Raw genomic sequence first — 20,817 nt, 5'->3', positions numbered from 1 at the left:
CTGGTCTGATTGAATTATTGAAAAACAATAGAATCAGAAAATTGGATGCAAAATCCTTCATAAGAAATGAGCTGATGCTTGAAACTGACCTGAACGTGGGCTTAAATTGACAATGACTTCTCCCGTTCAGCCCACCCATTGGAGGCAGCCTTATTGGTTCACAGAAAGCATGAATAAGACGGGAATATGAGCAAGAAAGAAAATGCTTTCCGAGCTTGTGTGAACTTGAATTTGCTGAAATGGATTGAGCTGTTTATTTCATCCCCTACAGGGAAGGATTGAGACAACACATTTAGAAAAACAGCCTAGCTGATGTCTGAATCCAATAATTATCAACACACATTCAGGTGAAAAACTAGAATGGAAATTCAATGTCCTGGAAGAATTCACAGATAACACCATAAAAAAGTAATGAGATGTAAACGCAGTTTAATATCAGTGCAACCTTCAGTGTACCAAGCAACTCTGCCAGCAGTGATGCACGAACAACGATTAGACATCCTGATAACTACTGGGCACAAGGGAATACAAAAGATTGTCTCAGTCACAAATCCCATCTTCTCCCTGACCCAGCCATGATACTCACTGGCACCAAGAAAACAGGGCTGCACGACCGATCGCTTATTATAGGTGTGATGAGTGCACAGTGGAGCAGTGGAAAAACCTCACGCTGAGGCATGCTGAAGTAAAGTGTGGGCTAACGGGAGGAACATGAGTGAGCAGGGTCAACATGAGGACATGCATCGAGGGGACAGTGAGAATTGTGGGGAGTTGGGGCTAACGGGAAAACGAAGGAGTGGAGATAGGAAGACCAAGGAGAGTGGAGGTAATCGGAAATGAAGGATTGGGGACAATAGGGAAATATCGAGAATGGAGATAATGAAGGGATATGAAGGAGTGTGTTAGGTTCTGGTGCTTGGCTGGATGGAATTAGTGCACTAGAGAACTCCTAGGTCATGACTAGTTGAATGTTTATTGATTAACAACAACATGGGTCAGATAACAATATGAAAATGACTAAAACCACTAACTATTAAATTACTATTCTAAAATGATCCAAGTGCTACTACAAATGCAACTGTCCACTACGACGACTATCTCCAGAGTCTCCACGGTTGAAGTGTCATGTGCTTGTTCATTACTGCCACCTACTGGTTGGAGGTCATATCTGTTAATATTTACAGAACTGCTTATGCATATCATCACAGAGTGGGGATAATAATGACAGTGAGGATAATGGAGGAATATCAGGGAGTGGGGATAATGGAGGATTGGGTAATAAGGAATATGAGGGAGTGGGGATAATAAGGAATATGAGGCAGTGAGGATAATGAGGATTATGGAGAGAACGAGGAATATGGGAATAGTGGATATCGGTCTGAGCAAGGACGAGGAGGGAACAGATTGAATAAAATGGGATCAATGAGCACCAAGTCATTTTGGATATGAACAGTTTAAAAATGTCTTAAATGTTTGAAGTTGTATTCAGTTAGAAGGTGAGAGATGGTAGAAGGCAAGATGGTAGAATAAAGTAAATGGGGTATGAGGAAAATCACTAACAGTCAGGTGTAAAAGGTCAACAGTGCAGCAGATTGTTTCCAAAGACTTTCAATTTTGTACTTTCATTAATTAGAACGGTCAGTGCAACTAATTGAATTGCTACATGGTCATTTTTTCTGACTCCATCCCCAAATTAATTTAAAAAAAAAGATACATTCATTTATTTTATTCACATCTAAAGCCTGAGGTATTGATATCAGAACGGGGAAAGTATTTAATATTTCTCAGAATAAATTGTGAATCCAATCAGTATAATCAAGCAAATTACATTAAATCATAATTCAGTAACATATTTGTTGATAAATGTGCTTTAATGCAATATTTAAAAATATGGATTTAATTATAGCAAGAAAGTGGTTCGCAACACGGAAAGGAATGGTATATAAAATGGAATAACTTACCATCAAAATGCTATCATTTGGATATATGTATGTACTAAGAAGCAAATTTAATATCATGGCATACCAGAAAGTTCTCTAATGTAAGTTTAGAGAAAAAAGATGTTTGTCCAGAAACTAGTTCATATTATGCTTGTTTTGCACATCTAAAAAATGAGTGGTTAAAGGTTCAATATGTTTGGCAGCACACTCAAGCCCATCTCATACTGAATGCCCAATGTCCACCATATTGGATTGAGCTGATCCAGGTGTCTGACAGGCATTTGCAATAATATTTTTCAAAAACCTCCTTACAATGTTAAAATAAGGTTCCAGTACTTCAGTAAGACCTTATCGGCAAATTATGCTGCCCAGAGCCTGGTTCAGATCTGATGAAGTCTCACAGAAAATCCATGGCACCAAACAGGCAGAAAGCAACCACAGTAGCACCATTGAAGGGATTTCTCTGCTCCAGACAGGTTATTTTCTTCATTTGTGCTCGATATAGTTTGGCCTCTTTTCTTCTCCTTCACACCAGTGATTCTGACTTTGGAGCAACTTTCTTTCATAACAGGAGGGTCAAACCAGGGCAAGATAGCCCTGCATGGAATTGTCAGCCACTGTGCCTTTAACATTTATGCCAAAGAGTCTATTCAGGCTGACATCGTTGCAATCACTCAACTGTATTTGGATGTCCACAGTATTAGAATGTCTGCTGTATTAGGGTGTCTGCTGTGTTAGGGTGTCTGCTGTGTTAGGGTGTCCGCTGTATTAGGATGTCCACGGGATTAGGATGTCCATGGCATTAATGTCCATGGCATTAATGTCCATGGCATTAATGTCCACGGCATTAATGTCCACAGTATTAATGTCCACGGTATGAGATGCGCACTGTATTAAGATGTCCGCTGCAATAGGGTGTCCACGGTATTAATGTCCACGGTATTAATGTCCACGGTATGAGATGAGCACTGTATTAAGATGTCCGCTGTATTAGGGTGTCCACGGTATTAGGGTGTCCACGGTATTAGCATGTCCAGTCTATTTGGATAGTGACTAAGTTTCCTACATCAGGAGGAATATATACATCAGATTCCCCAGGAAGGATGAGCATGAATTAGACTTAGCCTACATGACAGACATACGCATGGTCCAAAGTGCCATGGGAAGCACCAACATGGCCTTGCATGCTCCCCATCACTAATCTGACATCTATCTCAATAGAGATTCCAGGCACCTTCTAACCAAAATAAAAGAGAGTCTGTTCTGGTTGGGATAAGCGGGGTCATTCCCGGCGCTTGTGGTGCCAGCAACGACCCCGGTATCTAAGGTCACTGCCTTGTTCTCATGCCTAGCGGGGAGCACCCCCCGAGGCAAAGTTTAGCGTCATTTCCTACGCTGAGGGGCTGCAATGAGCAGAGCTCCTCAGTGCAGTAGGAGATCGGGACACCATATCTTACTGGTGTCCTGATCCCCGACCACCCGACACAACCTCCAAACAACACCCCCCCCCCCCCCCCCCCCTGCTGTTTTTGTTTGAGCCTAGCAGGGTATCCCTGGGCCTAAACCATGGCATGAGCACAATACCAGCTTGGCGCATCGGCACTGTCCGCCTGTTATCCTGGAAGTGTCCCTTCCAACCTGACAGTGTCACCTGGGTGATGTACCGTGAGACACGATGAAGATCCAAACTGTGGCTTTAATCAGCTAGTTGTTAGCCCGGTGGTCGACTACAGAGAAAGGCCGACCGCCTGGAACTCTGGGTACTTATACCCTGCCTCGGAGGCGGGGTCTACTTGCCTCGCGACAAATTGGTGAGCAGTCACATGACTAGTCCCAGCCAATCAGACGAGAGGCACATGACCAGCCAGAGCCAATGGGAAACCAATGCTCAGCACCAATGGCAGTGCTCCCATTCATACCACCACACTGGGCATCCTGGCAATGTCAGGCGGGCACCCAGTTGGCGCTGCAAGGGTTCCCAAGTGACACTGCTAAGGTGTCAGGCTGGCATTGCTAATGTGCCTAGGTGGCATCAGCAGTGCAAGGGTGCCACCCTGCCCGAAAGCCGACCACCTGGGGACCTTCGATCGCCTGGGAGGCACCTCCCCCACAAAGTGCCAGGATGCCTGGTCCTCGTTTGTAGGGACCAGACCAGTATTCAAAGGGTCTGGCTGGGGCAGTCTTGGCGCACCAGTAAATGCTGGGTGGCCGATCGATCCGGCACAAAAAAGGCTGAATGGACTCGTAAACTCACTTAGCTGTGCGAGACTCATTAGATCTCGCGAGGCATAACGATCATCGGGAATCCCATGGGAGGCCTTTTCTGGGATCTACTGGCCACATCCCGCCCCGATTCCGGCAGGGTGTGACCGGTAGATCGCGTCGACCATTTCTTAACGTGCTGTTGGTTTTGGCCATTGGCACTGCATCATGCATTTCCTGGAGAGCTTTCTATCCCATAGGAGAGGTACAGGTTAACCGACTGGGTCAGGGGCTCCTAATGCTGCTTTGAAAAGTCACCCACTCGTCAACTAGGCATGCGTCCAATAAGGAGAGCAGGTACGGTTAGCTAGTTCATATTAACAAGGAGCCAAATTCTTGGGCGGGATTCTCAGAAAATGGGGCTATGTCCCCATGCCAGCGGGAAAACCGCGCCAACCACTCCCCAAGGTGAGGAATTCTCACCTTTCTAGGGGGCTAGGTTGCTGCCGGAGTTGTTGGCGCTGCTCCAGCTGGCGCCGAAGGGCCGGCGCAAGTTTGCGCCTGCGCTGATCAGCCGGCATATTCCCGCGCATACGCGGGGGTTCTCTTCACCGTGTCGGCCCCCCGGACAATATGGTGGAGCCCTACAGTGGCCCGACGTGGAGGAAAGAAGTCCCCCCACAAAACAAGCTCGCCCGCAGTTCGGTAAGCCCCGATCGCGTGCCCGGCCAAAAATGGACAGCCGCTCGGCCCATCGGGGCCCGGAGAATGGCCAGGGAGGCCGCTGTCAATAGTCCCCGACCAGCGTGGCAGGAATCCTGCCCCCGCCCGTAAAATGGCAGCAGAGCATATGGCAGCCGGCGGCGGGGCGGCGGGGTGCCCGGTCGGAGAACCACGGCCCATGTGTCTACCACAGCCATGAGAGTCATTGCCACCTCCTTTCCCTATATTTTTGGATGGGGGGGCGGGCACAATGCCTGGATTCTACCACATTAGCAGAGATACTTCAGTGGGCTAAGTATTTGCAATAGATTCTCTACATCAGTTTGTTTCTGGAAACTATGCAAAAGCACTTAAAGTTGAGAACCTTTTATCTGTTCAAGGATAGAAAAGGCCACAAGCAACGTTCGTTTGAGTAGAGGTTAGAATAGATCAGAGTTCAACTTCAAGCCTCCTTCGGGTTCATGAAGGGTGACAAACCTCAACAGACAAAAACAGTTATTCTCTCATTTCATTAACCCACAGGAATCGCTCATTTGTGATTATACAGATTGTTTGCATATGTTTGATTATGTTTGTATCTCCATGTACCCTGCGCTCATCTATGTGTGTTTGTCTCTGTCTGTATGTTGTTATGACCAGATGAGGAGGTTTAAACTGACTCCCCTCTATTCAACCTCCTCAGAACAAATGTTTAAGTTTATTTTTCACGGAGATGTGCCCTTTCCAAATGAGAATGTATTGAACTATTTAAGTTGTGGCCAACAAGGAGCCAATCAAGCAAGGTGTTTGTGAATCCACTGTTGCCTCACGGCACCGAGATCCCAGGTTTGATCCCGGCTCTGGGTCACTGTCCATGTGAAGTTTGCACATTCTCCCCGTGTTTGCGTGGGTTTCGCCCCCACAACCCAAAAATGTGCAGGGTAGGTGGATTGGCCATGCTAAATTGTCCCTTAATTGGAAAAGATGAATTGGGTACACTAAATTTTTTTTTAAAAAAGATGTTTGTCTGTTTTTGAGCAAAATTAATAACCACTAAACCATAGAAAAATAATAATACACAACGTCAGGCGTGCAGTCCTGATTGAGTCATTAGGGTCCACCTATACACACGTACATACATATACAGGTATCAGAAATAAGGGGAGTTAAAGTCCATAGATTTTAAACACCGATTTGGGTTAGCTGGTTTCTTGGAATGGGTCAGATTTAGATGATATTGCTGATAGTATGAGGTCTTGGTTCACTGGTAGGTCTTTGGTAGTTGGCTTCTCAAAGAGGATGACATATTTATTCCAAAAGAGAGAAAGGGAAAGAGCGCAGCTTCAGCCCATTTCTCCCACTGCGCACTTTGTTGAAACCACCTGTGTCACTTGCGATCTCCCTCTCGTGGTTGGGAAACCCTGCCTTGAAATACTTCACCCATTATGTATTTCCAAGAGGTTTTGAGGGTATTTGCCTGTGGCAGCCATCTTTTTCAGTATCTCGTACTTTGAATTTTTAATGTTAGACGGTTATGAGTTCTGAAGGGTGTCTGGATTGTAGGAAATGGCTCTCTCTTCACACTCCACTGGGGATGATTTTTTTGTTTCTCACCTTGAAATGTGGGGGGCGATTCTCCGATATGGAGCCCAAGTGTTCGCGCCGTCGTGAACGCCGTCGCGTTTCACGACGGTGCGAACAGGGCCCGGCTATGACCGGGGGCCAGCACGGTGCTGGAGCAGTTCACGCCGCTCCAGCCTCCTTCAGTGGCGCCAAATGGGCACCGTGCCAACCCGCACATGCGCAGTTGGGCCGCGACAACCTGCGCATGCGCGGGGGACGTCTTTAGTGCGCCGGGCTCGACTCAACATGGAGTCGGTGTTCAGGGGCCGGCTGTGCCAGGAAGTAGGCCCGGAGGGGGTGGGGGGGGGGTGAGAGGCCGGCCCGCAGAGTGCCCGCCGGCAGCGACCAGGGATGAACGGTGCTGGCGGGACTTTGTTGTATGGGCACGGCCGCTCGCTTCATCCGGGCCGGAGAATCGGCGGCCCCACCGGTTCCAGCGGCCAGCGCCGCGCCAAGCACGTTGGCGCAAATGGTGCCGATTCTCCGCACCTCGGGCATTGTGGCGCGGTTGCGGCGATTCTCCGGCGCGGGGCTCGGAGAATCACCCCTGTGGCCTTGCATTTTAAGCTGTTTGCTCTGTCGCAGCTCAAGTTGTAAAATCTCCAGTCAGTCAAAAGTTTATACTGTCATATTTTGAAACATATAGGGGCACAGCTATTTCTCCACCTGGAGAAGATTAAATACGTCACCCTCCCCCCCCACCCCCCACACCAGCCACAGGAGAAACACAGCTGGGCAGGGAACGAAAAGAAAGAGGCGGGGAGGGGAGAAGAAAGGGGGAACACACCCCTCCAGACCAACCAGGGAGGGCATGAGGGGAGGTGGGTGGGAGGGGCAGGCTGGGGGGGGTAGAGGGGGGGGGGGGGGGGCAAAGGACCGCACGCCGAGCCAAATGGCGGCAGACTGTATATAGGAAAATTCAAGGGAAGGAACAAACTTTTCTGTATTGTACAGTAAATGAACACTGCCAGTAATGTATATAATTGTTTATAATTCTTGAAAATACCAATAAAAATATTTTTTATTTAAATAAAGGAGCACAGCCTCGTGACGATATCTGTGCATGTCTGTGTGCGTATCTAGGTGTGTGTGGATGCCTGAATATATGTGTCCCTGCCTGTGTGCCTTTCTGGATGTGAGTCTGTATCTGTGTGTATGTCTACTGTTGGTAGGCCCCTCCCTCCAGTCAATTGATAGACGCAGCACCTTTAACTTTGAATCAAATCACTTCTTTATTGAATACAATATAAAGTCCCAATGCGTGTCACTGCTAGAACAGAGGTTATATCATACACTGCATCAAAAGCACGTAAATGATTCTACCTTCCTTTGCTACCACTACATGTTCGCAAGCATAGGTTAAACTGTTAATACTTATCTAACTTCTAGTAGTGGATTTTTGGGGGACGTTATTGCCCAATCACACTTGGTCGCATACAAGTGGGGATTGGGCTCCTCCTTCAAGCTGGAGGCTCGAGGCTTATTCCTTCTGCGATGTTGTTCCTCGAGGTTTCGCTTCAGATATCTCTTTGTCTCTCCTTTTTATTCAGATCTCGCTGGCACTGATCGCATGCTTCCGGTCATGTGCTCGCAGGGCAGCACTAAACGTTCAATATATTTTCTGGTCATGATTGCGCAAAGCGTTGTGACTCACCTGTGTCGCATTTCTTCTCAGGAGCACGAGACATCTGTTCAATCACTATCTGTCCAACACATAGCTACAGCCATTGTCCAATCAGCTCCTGTGCTCACTTCCTGGCGGCACATCCTGTTCTTCACTGTAGACCCCTGCTGCTTATGTTGCTTCTGCTGATATAGAGTTAGCCTTTTTAAACCATCAGGCTTCGCTGGTGTATTCACTTTGCTTGTGCTTTTATGAATACCCATTGGGTTATAGTGTCTCTTTTACGTGTGTGTGTGCGTGTGTGTGTATTGTAACGATCCTCCTGTTAATCCCTGTTTGCCCCTTGTTTATTCCCTTTATTTTCTTTTGTTTTGGCTTTCATAATTTTTTTTACCTGGTCTATTACTGGAACCTACACCTTTAAGATGAACTTCACCTTTATTTTTTTTTTAAAAAAAGGATCCAGCAGAATGTGCTGGCATTGGTGATGACTCATCTTGATGGACTTGGCTGTCAGCCAATGAGCTGCTTACTTTGCCAGACTCTTGGCTGATAGTCTGTGCTGTTTGGTGCTGACCATTCTGAAATGTTCTGCATGGGACAAGAAGGCTTCATCTGGTTTTTAGTTTCCAGTTTGATCAAGAAGCTGGAGGGCCACAACCTTGATCTCTCTCTCATATCAGATGGACTCTGTTATAAAGGTTCAAAGTAAGACCTTTCTCTCTCTACAGTCAAATTTAACCGCAAGGAAGTTCAGTCCATAAACAGTTCTAGGCATGGGCCAGTTGTTTAAAGAACCCTCTTTAAAAACTCGTGACGAGACCTCTGTTTTTCATCAGTAAAGCTAAGGGCATTCTGGTGGAGTCAAAAACAAATAGGGATTATACAGGCCTGAGGTGCATCTTCTGAGTGAAGACCCAGGTTAATACAAGTGAAAGTGACTCCCCAGGGTGAATCCCACAATCTGGGGATTCAAACTGAATGTTTCAGCCAGAAGATCCTCGTTAGTCATCCAACTGGTGGTTCTCAATCACTCCACTTCCTGGAAGGTTAGAAGCTGAAAAGACAACTTCAACATCTGAAGCAAGGGCATTCATCTTCCATCTCACATTAATCCTCTTTTATTTTTCCCCGCACCCTCCCTCTGCATGTGTGTGTCTTGTGTGTGTTTTGCTAGCGGGTGGGATGGTAACAAGGGGGAAGTAGTAGATTAGCTGGCCATTATTCTAATATAATTGTTGCATGCCTTATCTCTATTGTTATAAATAAACAGTTGTGTTTCACTTACAAATTTGGTTGCTGTCAAAGGTCAAAGATCTTGGAAGCATTATACAAATTATTTGTTAATTCACTTGTATTGGGACTCCGGGGTCTATGGTGCTGGAATTGACCGTGCACGAGTCCATGGTGTCGTAACAATATGTGTGCATGCATGTTTGTGCCGGAGTGTGTGTTTCGCGTTTGTCTGTGTATGTCTTAAATGTTGATGTCAGCAGATTGTCAGGAAAAAATTGCTGTGCACTGCTGAAAATCAATTCTTATTTACATATGTCAGGAATGGAAAAAGTACAAAAGAAGCTGTTTTCTCTTCACTAACTGGCACATGCCTATGCCATTTAAGTTGGGAAATGTTGAGAAGGAAATGAAAGATGCCTTTCCATCTTTTGAAACATGTCCAACTCCATGACCAGGAGTGATATTCTAAATATATAAGGCTCCGGACTAAAGGACCAAGTGCTGGGAAGCTGCTTGCCACTTGTTATCACATCAACTCTCGTGTCATGGCAGCTGGTGTTCGAAAAGACTGATTTTATTTTGAGATTAAATATTTATGCTACGCTTGCATTTTTCCGATGCCTTGATTAGACGGAGGGATGATTTGTGCTGCCGTAAATGTAAAATCGAGAGGAACATTATGACAAAGAAAGATAAATGAGCAACTGCACAGAAAACAATGATGAATCTGTCATTACGTAGTACTGGTAAATAATGCATTTTCTGTTGATCTCAGCTCCTGATTCATCTCAAAGCTTGATGTGGGCTGAAGTATTCCTTTTGAATGTTGACGTGTATTACTTTTCAATCTGAATTTGACAATCATCAGTGAATCTATATTCTCTGCACTGGTTATGATTCCCAATTAACAGTTTGGGTCAATGCTTAGAACCCTTTGTTCCGACTAGTCACTTCTGTGACAGTCCCAGTTTGTGTTACAACTGGTTGGTAAGACCCCAGAAAGGAAACCTGGGTCAAATGACTGTAGCTTTTACTATTTTTTTAATAGGACATGGAGGAGCAGAGGCACTGCACCGCTAATTAGTTTCAACAACAAATAAAAATGATTAAACTTGAAAACATTGAATTATGATGCAATGGGAGGGTATGGGGAGTCTTGTGGCTGGGGGGGGGGGGGGGGGGGGTGTTGGGCAGGTTTGGCATTGTGATGAAGGGGGGGGGGGCGAAGGTGGCTCTCGGATGGACTTTAGGGTAACTCCCTGAAGGGCTACCCCCTTGGGGTGGGGTCCACCATGTTAGGGCCACATTGGGAAATACCAGTAGTAAATTCTGCCCACGTGATTCCTGGACAGAGGCCTGGAGAATCACGCAGGCCCAGAGAATATGATGCCTAACCCACCAAATGGGTGCAAATTGGTCATTAAGACCCGTGTACATCGGGTTGCGGGCGGGAGCGAAACTCGATCCCGGCAGGCCGAACTTTGTTTTCCCCTGACGCCCGTTTCTCCACCTGCTGCCGATGGCGGGAAGCAGAGAATTTGAAAATGAAATGAAAATCGCTTATTGTCACGAGTAGGCTTCAATGAAGTTACTGTGAAAAGCCCCTAGTTGCCACATTCCGGCGCCTGTCTGGGGAGGCTGGTACGGGAATCGAACTGTGCTGCTGGCCTGCTTGGACTGCTTTAAAAGCCAGCGATTTAGCTGAGTGAGCTAAACCAGCCCAAAATTCCCGGTAAGGGAAGAAGACAGAAGTAAGAAGCAGGAACCAATAAAGTTAAGAAATGGAGAAACAAGCTCCAATATTATATTTGACATGCAAATGTTGATAAGGCTTCAATTTTTAGCTCTTTAACTAATGCAAATTGTATTAAGTGCTGGCTTCACATGTTTTTGGGAGGTTTTAAGAGATAAAAGGCGAGTGGGAAGTTCAGTTGGAGAAAGTAGGAGGTGTGCCTCAAAATGTTTTCCAGTAAAAAGGTTGGGAGCCACTGTGATAGAGGGTGCAAAGGGCACAAAGTGTCAAGGAGCTCTCCGCATTCCTGGCACTGTTTGAGTCATTCTGTCCGAGGGAATTGTTTTGGGTTGTCCGTTTCATGTATGTAGCTGTAAAAATCACTGTAAATGGAGATGGTTTCACTCTTATCGTGCTGAATAGGCAGAGATTTCATCGAGTAAACACAGCAAATAGTGTGACGACAGCTTAAAGGATTGAAATGTCACTCGGTATGGATCTCACTTGAGAAGATTCCAACGGTAAGGGATGACACTAATGTCTCAGTGTAATGCTGCTTAAAAACATTCTCCAGCAGAATTATCAAAATGTTTGATTGATTCTGAGAACATCACAAAGCTATTTCTGAAAATGAAAAAATGAAAATCACTTATTGTCACGAGTAGGCTTCAATGAAGTTACTGTGAAAAGCCCCTAGTCGCCACATTCCGGCGCCTGTCCGGGGAGGCTGGTACGGGAATCGAACCGTGCTGCTGGAGGAGTACGTTGGTTGTCAATTATACTGATATAGCTCTGTTTTGAGTTGTTCCGCCCTGTGCTGGGGACAGTATGTACGGAATTCCCCATTTTTGAGATTAAGGGCGGGTGGCTAGGTTGGTGCCTTTCGCAGTGGCCAGAATGGCGGGATCTCGCGCCAGATTCCACGCTTGGAACTTCATTAATCGTGCACAGGCAAGTTCCTCTCCTAATGTCTGCCTGCTGTCAGCTGGTGGGTGTGGAGGTCCCAGCGCCATATTTAAACACCAGTCCAGCACACCTGTCTCCATCAGACAGTGCAGGATGTCAGCAACCTTGCACTGCAGCTGGGAAAGGTTGGGGAGGGGGGGGGAGGAATCATGTGGCCATCTCCAAGGTTGAGGACGAGGCGCCGCCGGACCAGGAGGAACTGGAGATTGAGCCCTGGGAGGAGCCGCAGGACTGGCCGGAGGATGGAGAACTGGCGACAGTGCTGGGGGGTCCGGCAAGCTCGGAGGGACAGGTGAGCCCTCATCCTTGCCCACTTCACATAGGACATGGCCTCGTCCATCATCGCTTCCCCTTCCCCACATTCCCCGCCCCCGCATTACCGCCGCCACCCCACCACCCTGTTCCACCTCTCAGTGTCTGTGTAACATCACTCCAAACCAATGGGATTATTTCGGCATTGTCAATGGGTCACTGTTGAGCGCAGGGGGATGATGATAACCCACTGAAAGCTGTGCGCTGGTACGCCTCAATCTATGCCATAGTCTGACTCCTGCCCGTCTGCTGAGTGCTCGGTCACATCCATCACCTGCAAGGGGGCTGGGGTAGGCGATTGGTGGTTGACCAACATTGCAGAAGAAAGTGCCAGAGGCATCATATTTCTTGGGTGCAACATTTCTAATGCTGTATATATGTGCCCCAACTGTCCCCACCTTCCCCACCGTTCCCAACCCTTCACCCCATAAGGTTGGCACCCAGCATCCCACTGGATTGAGCCCCGGCTGTCCCTGCATCATCTGGTTCTCCCAACCCTGGCCGCTCCCTAATGTCTGCAGCATGATGTTGATGCCCTTGGCGATGCTCCTCAGTGACTGGCATATGCTCTGGAGCGCCACGGCAATTCCCACCTGGGACTGGGGCACATCCCCCAGCGATTGGGACATGCTCTAGAGTGCCCCGGAATTGCCCACCTGGGACTGGGACACATCCCACAGTAAGTCAGATTGCTGTTGAGGCCCTGAGCCATGGCAGTCACCACCTGAGCCACGCCTTGGACACCTCCATTCATGCTGCTGATGTCATGCACCAGGCTCTCAACTGCGGCCGTCACTCTGGCAGTGTTGGCCTTAGTGCCACGCATTGCCGGCGCCATCCCTTACGCCCGTAGCCTCTGGGACTCCTCCAATCAGCTATGGACCTGCTGGAGTGTACCTGGCATCCCCCTCTGACTATCAGCACTGAACCCTATCGACTGCATTGGCTCCGGCTGAACCTGGTCCAGAGCCTCAGCATCTGTCTGGGACCCAATTGGGTCCTGGGATCCAGCAGGCCTTTGACAGCTGACTCACCTGGGTGTTCGTGCCTCCACATGATGTGCATCAGTAACTATGTGGCGTTCACCACAATGTGCCCCAGAGGCCTGACCACTACTGTCGCCCACTGCGCTGGTAGAGGGTGGGGATGGCAGCTGTGCCACGAATACGGTGGTCTCCTCAGAGCTCCCCTCCTCGGTGTTGTCATCTGGACCACCCGGATGGACCAGTGCTGTCAGTTGGAGACACTGTGGGATAATTGGCCGGGGGGGGAGGGGGGGTGTTGGATCAGTCTGTGTGACCCTCTTTTGCCCCATGTAGTTGAAATGTGTGACCCTCTTTTGCCCCATGTAGTTGAAATATTGAAAGAAATGATGCAATTGAAGTCAGCCTTCAGCCGAGAAGCGAAGTGGATGGTCGTAGAAGTCAATGGGAAAGGAAATCGGCCTGAATTTAGATTGGGTGACAGATTCACTACCCTCCATTTGGTGCACCCAGCAGAATTGAATTTTACCCCCCCCCCCCCCCCCCCCCCCCCCCCCACCCCTCCTCTTTTCATTATCCCATTGAAACAAATGAAGAAACTTTGGGTTTAATCATTCAGATACTTTACTGTGAGAGGAGCGGAAGTATGTGATGAAAAGGAAGTTTTAAATGCAAGGCAGAATCATTTGCAGTAAAGTAGATCAGATTGGATGATGGTCAATAAAGGTTTTACTTGGACAAACTATGAAGGGAGAGGGAGAATAGTGTCCTAGAAACTCCTGCACCATTTGAAAACCATTGAACGACAGACATTTGCAGCACAGAATGAGGCCATTTGGCCTGTTGTGTTAATCTTGGTTAATCTACTCCTACCGCTGTCTCCCTATAGATAAAGCAAAGAATACAGAATGAGGCAATTTGATTGAGACGAGGTTGGAAATTTTGGGATGTGCAGGTCAGGTTATGGTGTTAAGGGAATAGGGCGGGGGGCTGGACATGGGGAGAGTGCTCATTCGAAGGGTCGGTGCAGACTCAATGGGCCGAATGGCTTCCTTCTGCACTGTAGGGAGTCTATAACAGTCTAATTCCCTTTTGCATGCTTCAATTGAATCTTCCCTCACCACACTCTCAAGTAGAACATTCCAGACCTTAACCACTTGCTGCTTGCAAAACATTTTTCTCATGTTGCTTTTGCTCATTGGCCAATTAAATCTGTGCCCTCTCGTTCTCGATCCTTCCACCAGCGGGAGCAGTTTCTCCCTCTCTGTTATGTTCAGCCCACTCAGGACCTCTATCAGATCATCTCTCAGCTTTCTGTTCCCCAAGGAGAGCAACCCCAGCTTCCCCAATCTATCTTCATAACTGAGTTTCCTCAACTCATTCCATGAATCAGATACTAGAAAGAGGAAGAGAATGTATTTCTCGACTGGCTGGAAGTGAAGGAGAGATCAGAACGAGAACCAGAGTAAACCCATCAAAGTAGAAACAAGAAAAGCTGTAACAGGGTGTAAGAAAATCATTTAATAACATGGAAAAGCCAGAATTCTCCGGCCATTGGGCGGCACGGTAGCCAGGGACCCGGGTTCGATTCCTGGCCTGGATTCACTGTACAGGGTCTGCACGTTCTCCCCGTGTCTGTGTGGGTTTTCCTCCGGGCGCTCCGGTTTTCTCCCACAAGTTCCAAAAGACGCGCTTGTTAGGTGAATTGGACGTTCTGAATTCTCCCTCGGTGTACCCGAACAGGAGCCGGAGTGTGGCGACTAGAGGATTTTCGCAGTAACTTTGTTGCAGTGTTAATGTAAGCTTACTTGTGACAATAATAATAAAGATTATTATTATACATTCATTGGTGGTGGGATTCGTTGGTCCTGCCGGAAGCGCGACCCTACCGGCAGTGTGGGGTGGCTTCAATGGGAATTTCCATTGAGAGCGGAGGGAGCAGAGAATTCCGTCACCAGCGAACGGCGTACCGCCTCGCGCTCCGAGGCTGGCCAATCACACCCCAAGTGTTTCTCAGGAAAAGACAAGTTATATTGAACAGTGTTCAATTGTTGGCCAATTTGGAGCCTTTATGCAAAGGTGAGATTCAACTTGGAAAAACTACCGGAGTTCCGTTTGAAATCGGAGGAGGTAACAAGACCAAGAATGTTAATTGATTAGGAAGTACTAAGATGGAGCCATTGAAGTGAAGCATTAGAGGCTGACTGAGAGCAATGAGAGATTCATGGGGTTATGGCCAACAGAGGTTTCAACTTTGATGTGGTGTGAAAGGGCAGGTAGCAGCTGGAGTACAATCCACTTGCTTCTCTGGGCAGTTAATGGAGACATAGGTTTACAAGGTTCGGTCAGTCTGCTGGTGTCCATTGTGCGCCCTCTTTTGCCCCATGTAATTGAAATGTGTGACCCTCTTTTGCCCCATGTAGTTGAAATGTGTGACCCTCTTTTGCCCCATGTAGTTGAAATATTGAAAGAAATGATGCAATTGAAGTCTGCCTTCAGCCGAGAAGCAAAGTGGATGGTCGTAGAAGTCAATGGGAAAGGAAATCGGCCTGAATTTAGATTGGGTGACAGATTCACTACCCTCCATTTTGTGCACCCAGCAGAATTGAATTTTACCCCCCGCCCCCCCCCCCCCCCCCTCCTCTTTTCATTATCCCATTGAAACAAATGAAGAAACTTTGGGTTTAATCATTCAGATACTTTACTGTGAGAGGAGCGGAAGTATGTGATGAAAAGGAAGTTTTAAATGCAAGGCAGAATCATTTGCAGTAAAGTAGATCAGATTGGATGATGATCAATAAATGCTTTACTTGGACAAACTATGAAGGGAGAGGGAGGATAGTGTCCTAGAAACTCCACCATTTGAAAACCATTGAACAACAGCCATTTGCAGCAGAGAATGAGGCCATTTGACCTGTTGTGTCAATTTTGGCTAATCTACTCCTACCGCTGTCTCCCTATAGATAAAGCAAAGAATACAGAATGAGGCAATTTGATTGAGATGAGGTTGGAAATTTTGGGAAATTTGAAATAGCTGTCTGTGCTGTTAATGTTATTAGCCATGATGTGGAGATACCGGCGTTGGACTGGGGTGAGCACAGTAAGAAGTCTTACAACACCAGGTTAAAGTCCAACAGGTTTGTTTCAAACACTAGCTTTCGGAGCACAGCTCCTTCTTCAGGTTCTTAATGTTATTAGAACCGAGGAATCAACTCTTCAAGAACGTCACATCCATTCATGTAATGTAACAACTTTTTCTTTCCCCTGACAGGAAATGAGTTAACCTTGACAAAGGTTCCCCGGGCACAGACCTTCCCCAGCTACATCTCAGAACAGAGTCACGAGCACCAATATCTATTATCTCCGTCTAGTGGCTACGGATCAAGCTACAGCTCTGGGCTGGCCCAGTGACGTGTGTGTCGGAGCAATGGGAAGAGTCACTGTGAGCCAGGCCACACTTGTACTAAGGGAAGCCTGAATATATAACAGTGAGAGGGACGAGGACTAAATACAGGTGAAACAAAACCAGACTCGTGTGGCTGTTACCGTACTTGAAACATTCAGGTGATCAGCTGAATATTCATAGGCTTAAAATGAAATCTTTTTTTTTATATATATATATTAATTGGCTCCCACCTGCTGACACTTACATACCTCCTCGGGAAGTGGTGTTTGATGTAAAGAAAAATGCAATGTAGAGTATTTTTTAAAATCCTACTGCTGTAAAACGAAGCTTGTGTGTGTGAAGCACGCTTGTTTGGATAAGTCTAGAAGTGGTTGAGTCCATTCGTCTGTATCTGACACAACTGTCTGTTACACAGTGGTCTTGTTACTAATACTAATTCAGGTGGTTACTTTCAGATTCAGCCAGGCAATTGCACAGATTTTATCCAGTCATTTGTTTGGAAGACAAAAAGTACCCCTGGATATTGTTTTCTCTCTAAGATTTCACCTGCGATCAGGTTGCAGGTTTATTTGAGGCCATTTTCTTTTTGTGTGTTTATCGGGTTGAATGTTCTCTGTAGAATAAGGGCTCAAACGTTTCATGTTGGCGGACTGTTTCCAGTGCCTGGGTCAGGGGAGCAGCTCAGGCTTTTCCATGCAAGAGTCGATTTTTATTTTATTTTTTGCAAGTAGATACCGAGGTGGTTTTCTGTTTGAATACTTGGCTGCCCAGCACGAGCAACGAGAGAAATGAATGACTTGCTAAATCACTTCACAGCAATTGAGAGTGCAGTGCAAAGACAATGAAATGGAAACTGTCTCTGGAAGTGCGTTGGGCAGGTCCTACCTAATTCCCTGCAAAACGCAGGTCAGTAGTCAGGCACCTCTCGGAGGAACACTGTTAAGGTACGGACCTGATGTTGCACAACTGCACCTTTTCCCCAGTTGGACCCATAAAGTGCAAACTAATTTATTGAAAAATAGCTTGAAACCTGAAAATAGTGCTTTGTTTAACCTACCCATTTCCCTGCGGAAGGAGCCATATTAAATGACGTTGACCTTTCAGTGGCAGTGGATTAGTACACGAGCTGGGACCCCACTCTCTGGATTTTGCTTGGTCCCAACTTTTGAGCTCCCGAAGATGTAACAATTGAGACTTCGGTGAGCTTGCGTTGAAACTGTCACGCCAGGGAATAGATGAATTGCCGCTTGGTGAAACGTCAGCGGAAAATTCCGGAAATACTTGATAACGCAAGCAGCGTCCGCGACCATGTTTGTTTTGATTAAGCGTCTGCACCTGAAATGTCAACCTGGCAGTTTCGCTGGCCACAGACGCTGCTTGACCCGCTGAGCATTTCAAACAGCTTCGGGTTTTGTTTCAGATTTCCAGCTTCTGCGGTATTTAGTGTAAATCGTCACTAAGGCCAACAGCGATTAGGCATCCATAATTGTAACACCTCCTCCCCCCCCCCCCCCCCCCCCCTCTCTGCATATGCATGCTGATTTGTGTTTAAGGAAATATGTGCTGCTGCACCCAAGTTACTCGAATGCAACCAGATTTCAGGAATTTTGGGACAGCCTAAACTGTACCAATTCAGATGGTGTACGAAATATGCAAGCCCCCCCCCCCTTACTTCTCAAAGGCCGCGCAACAAAAGTTCAAATATTAATTGAACTGGGACTGTTGACACCAGACAATCAAACTGAGGGGCAAGATGTTGCCTGACAGGATTTTCGTTTTTTCGAAGTAAAATCACCTTCTCAGTCGCTGAACTTTAACCCCGCAAAATACCTTGCCGAACTGGCAGTCTTATCCCCAGCTTATGGATGGTACCCACATTGCTGCTTCCCTTTCTGTTTGGCAATCAACATATTTCGAATAATGCGTTTTTACTCTGAATTCGCAGTGTGAAAAAGTAACATTATTGGGAAGAACCCCTTCTCGGAGTCAATCTGCACATGCGGTGCGGTGGAGTTGTTGACCAAAGTAGGTGTTTAGGGATCTGGTTGCCTGGTAAGATGATTCGCAACACACTTACCTGCTTTGAAAACCAGGGCCTGTGTCATTGAGCTGAATTTAAAAACCGTTGCTAATGGAAGGGGGAAGCAGGCATTGCGAAGGATTTTGATGTGGTGGAGAGTTGCAGGATGAATTTCGGTGACAAAGGTTAGGGTAGCATTCCCGTATTTCACTTCAGCTTTTGGAGCGGTCAGTGTACCAGAGAGGAAGGCGAACCACAAAGTGACACCCGGGCAATCGACATTGGTGGCGAGAAAGGGAGGGGACCCGGGACCACAGACAGAGAAACGATTAAGAACCTCACTCTGGGAACACACAAGTAACTGAAATAAAGTGGGGGTTATCTCTAGTCAGGGCCAACAAAATGGGATGCTGTTGTTAAAAATAATAACCCAAACGTGATGAAAATTAAAGCTACCAAATAGAGATGCTTACACTGGCAAAAGGTAGGCTTGAATGCACACGTTTATGATCAGGAGTTAATAATCTTAGACAGTATATTCTGGATCAGATGAGAAAGACCAGCGTAGTGTGACAAGTATGAGAAATGAAGCAACAAAATCTCAGATAGGTCCCAGCACTTTACTGCCAGGTGCCAAGGGTTAACGTCAGACATTTCTGTGCCCCAACATTGATCACTGAACACTAAAATGCTAAAACACATTTAACCAAAGCAGCAGAACATTGAGGCTGAAACAGAATACCCTGGGATAAAGCAGAGCCCTTAATACGCAAACTTTACAAACAACCATTTCAGAGAGGTGTAACGGGCAAGTTTGAACTAAAGAGCCTACTGGAGATCTGCATTGGCGCCAGCTGAATGATATAGAAAATACCCTGTTGCAAAGAATTGGCAACAGTAAATGCTCCTGGAAGGATTCACAAGGAACACAACAGTTTTACCCTGGTTAGAGGGAGGTGGAAGAGCAGCGCTAGGAATTTTGAGAGTCTTCCCGGAGCAAATTGAGGGATCGATCAACAGATAGGTAGGTAGCAACTGAACGATATAGGGAGAGACCAGGCCAAAGACAAGGCAAGTGTAGTGAAATATATCCACCAAAATCAACAATGGAATTTATAATTTGGAATATCTGAAAAAACAGGAATTAAATAAACTATAAACAAAAGTGGGAAGAAGCCTTATTTCAAAGCCACCAAAGAAACTGTCCTCAAGTAAGAAAACGAGAGGAAAGTAGATTGGAGCAAAGAGAACGTTTTAAATTTCATCAAAGGAAATAAAACTTTTATTTATGTAGTACTTAGTCACATCTTCAAGACGACCCCCCCCCCCCCCCAATAATGTTTTAGCCAAAGGATTACTTAAAAAGTGCTGTTATGAAGGCATCCGCAGCATTTTACGCGCAGCAAGGCCCCACAAACACCAAATGAATAAATGAGCGTTTTCTTTTTGAGGGTGATATTGGCCAAGTCACTGAGAGAATTTCCCGCTCTTCAATTAGCGGCTTGGGGTCATTTGCATAGAGCCTTCACCTAACACCTCATGTGAAGGAGAGGGGAAAGCCCTTAGTGAGAAAGGGGGAAGAAATCAGACAAGGTCGTTGAAGAGTCATCAAGGAACGCCAAGGAAGAAGAACTGAAGAAACAATGGGGAAAAAAAATGTAATCTCGAGAGAAACAAAATGTTTTCCAGATCACAAAAGTAATTGCAGGTGATGTTAATATGGCAGTAAGTGGTAAAAGAGGCAGTGGCGGGTTTTCCGGCTCGCCATTGGCCGGCAGCCGGATCTTCTAGTCCCACCAAAGGCAATGGGGACCCCCCCACCTCCGCTGCCGGAAAGCCCACAGCTGAGGCGGGCGGGTAGGCAAACGGAAAATCCCAGCCACCGCCTGTACTGAGAGTGAAGCTATTTAAAATGGATGAGGTAAACACTGTAAGAGCCGATACAGGGCACTGACTCCAGTGTCCCCCGCTGTCCTGGCAACATTGTTCGGCTGCACGGTAGAGATGGATCCTTCACCAATTGAAACAGATGCTGCCACGAGAGCGAAGGAGGGAGCGAGAGCGAAGGAGG

At 46.7% G+C, this 20,817-nt stretch overlaps 1 protein-coding gene across 1 annotated transcript in view; it reads left to right on the top strand.

The window, feature by feature from the left end:
- The window catches only part of dok6 (docking protein 6), a 388,575-nt gene extending 368,203 nt beyond the window's left edge, over window positions 1-20,372 (top strand). Inside the window, exon 8 of the mRNA XM_038810079.1 lies at window positions 16,592-20,372. Within this exon, the coding sequence (XP_038666007.1) occupies window positions 16,592-16,731 (140 nt within the window). The 3' untranslated portion in view covers window positions 16,732-20,372. The remainder of the gene's footprint in view (window positions 1-16,591) is intronic.
- The last annotated feature ends 445 nt before the right edge of the window (window positions 20,373-20,817 follow it).

Source organism: Scyliorhinus canicula, chromosome 10 (genome assembly GCF_902713615.1).
Source record: "Scyliorhinus canicula chromosome 10, sScyCan1.1, whole genome shotgun sequence".
NCBI lineage: Eukaryota > Metazoa > Chordata > Chondrichthyes > Carcharhiniformes > Scyliorhinidae > Scyliorhinus > Scyliorhinus canicula.
Note: the sequence above shows the minus strand (reverse complement) of the source record. Positions and strands in the feature narration are given on the sequence as shown.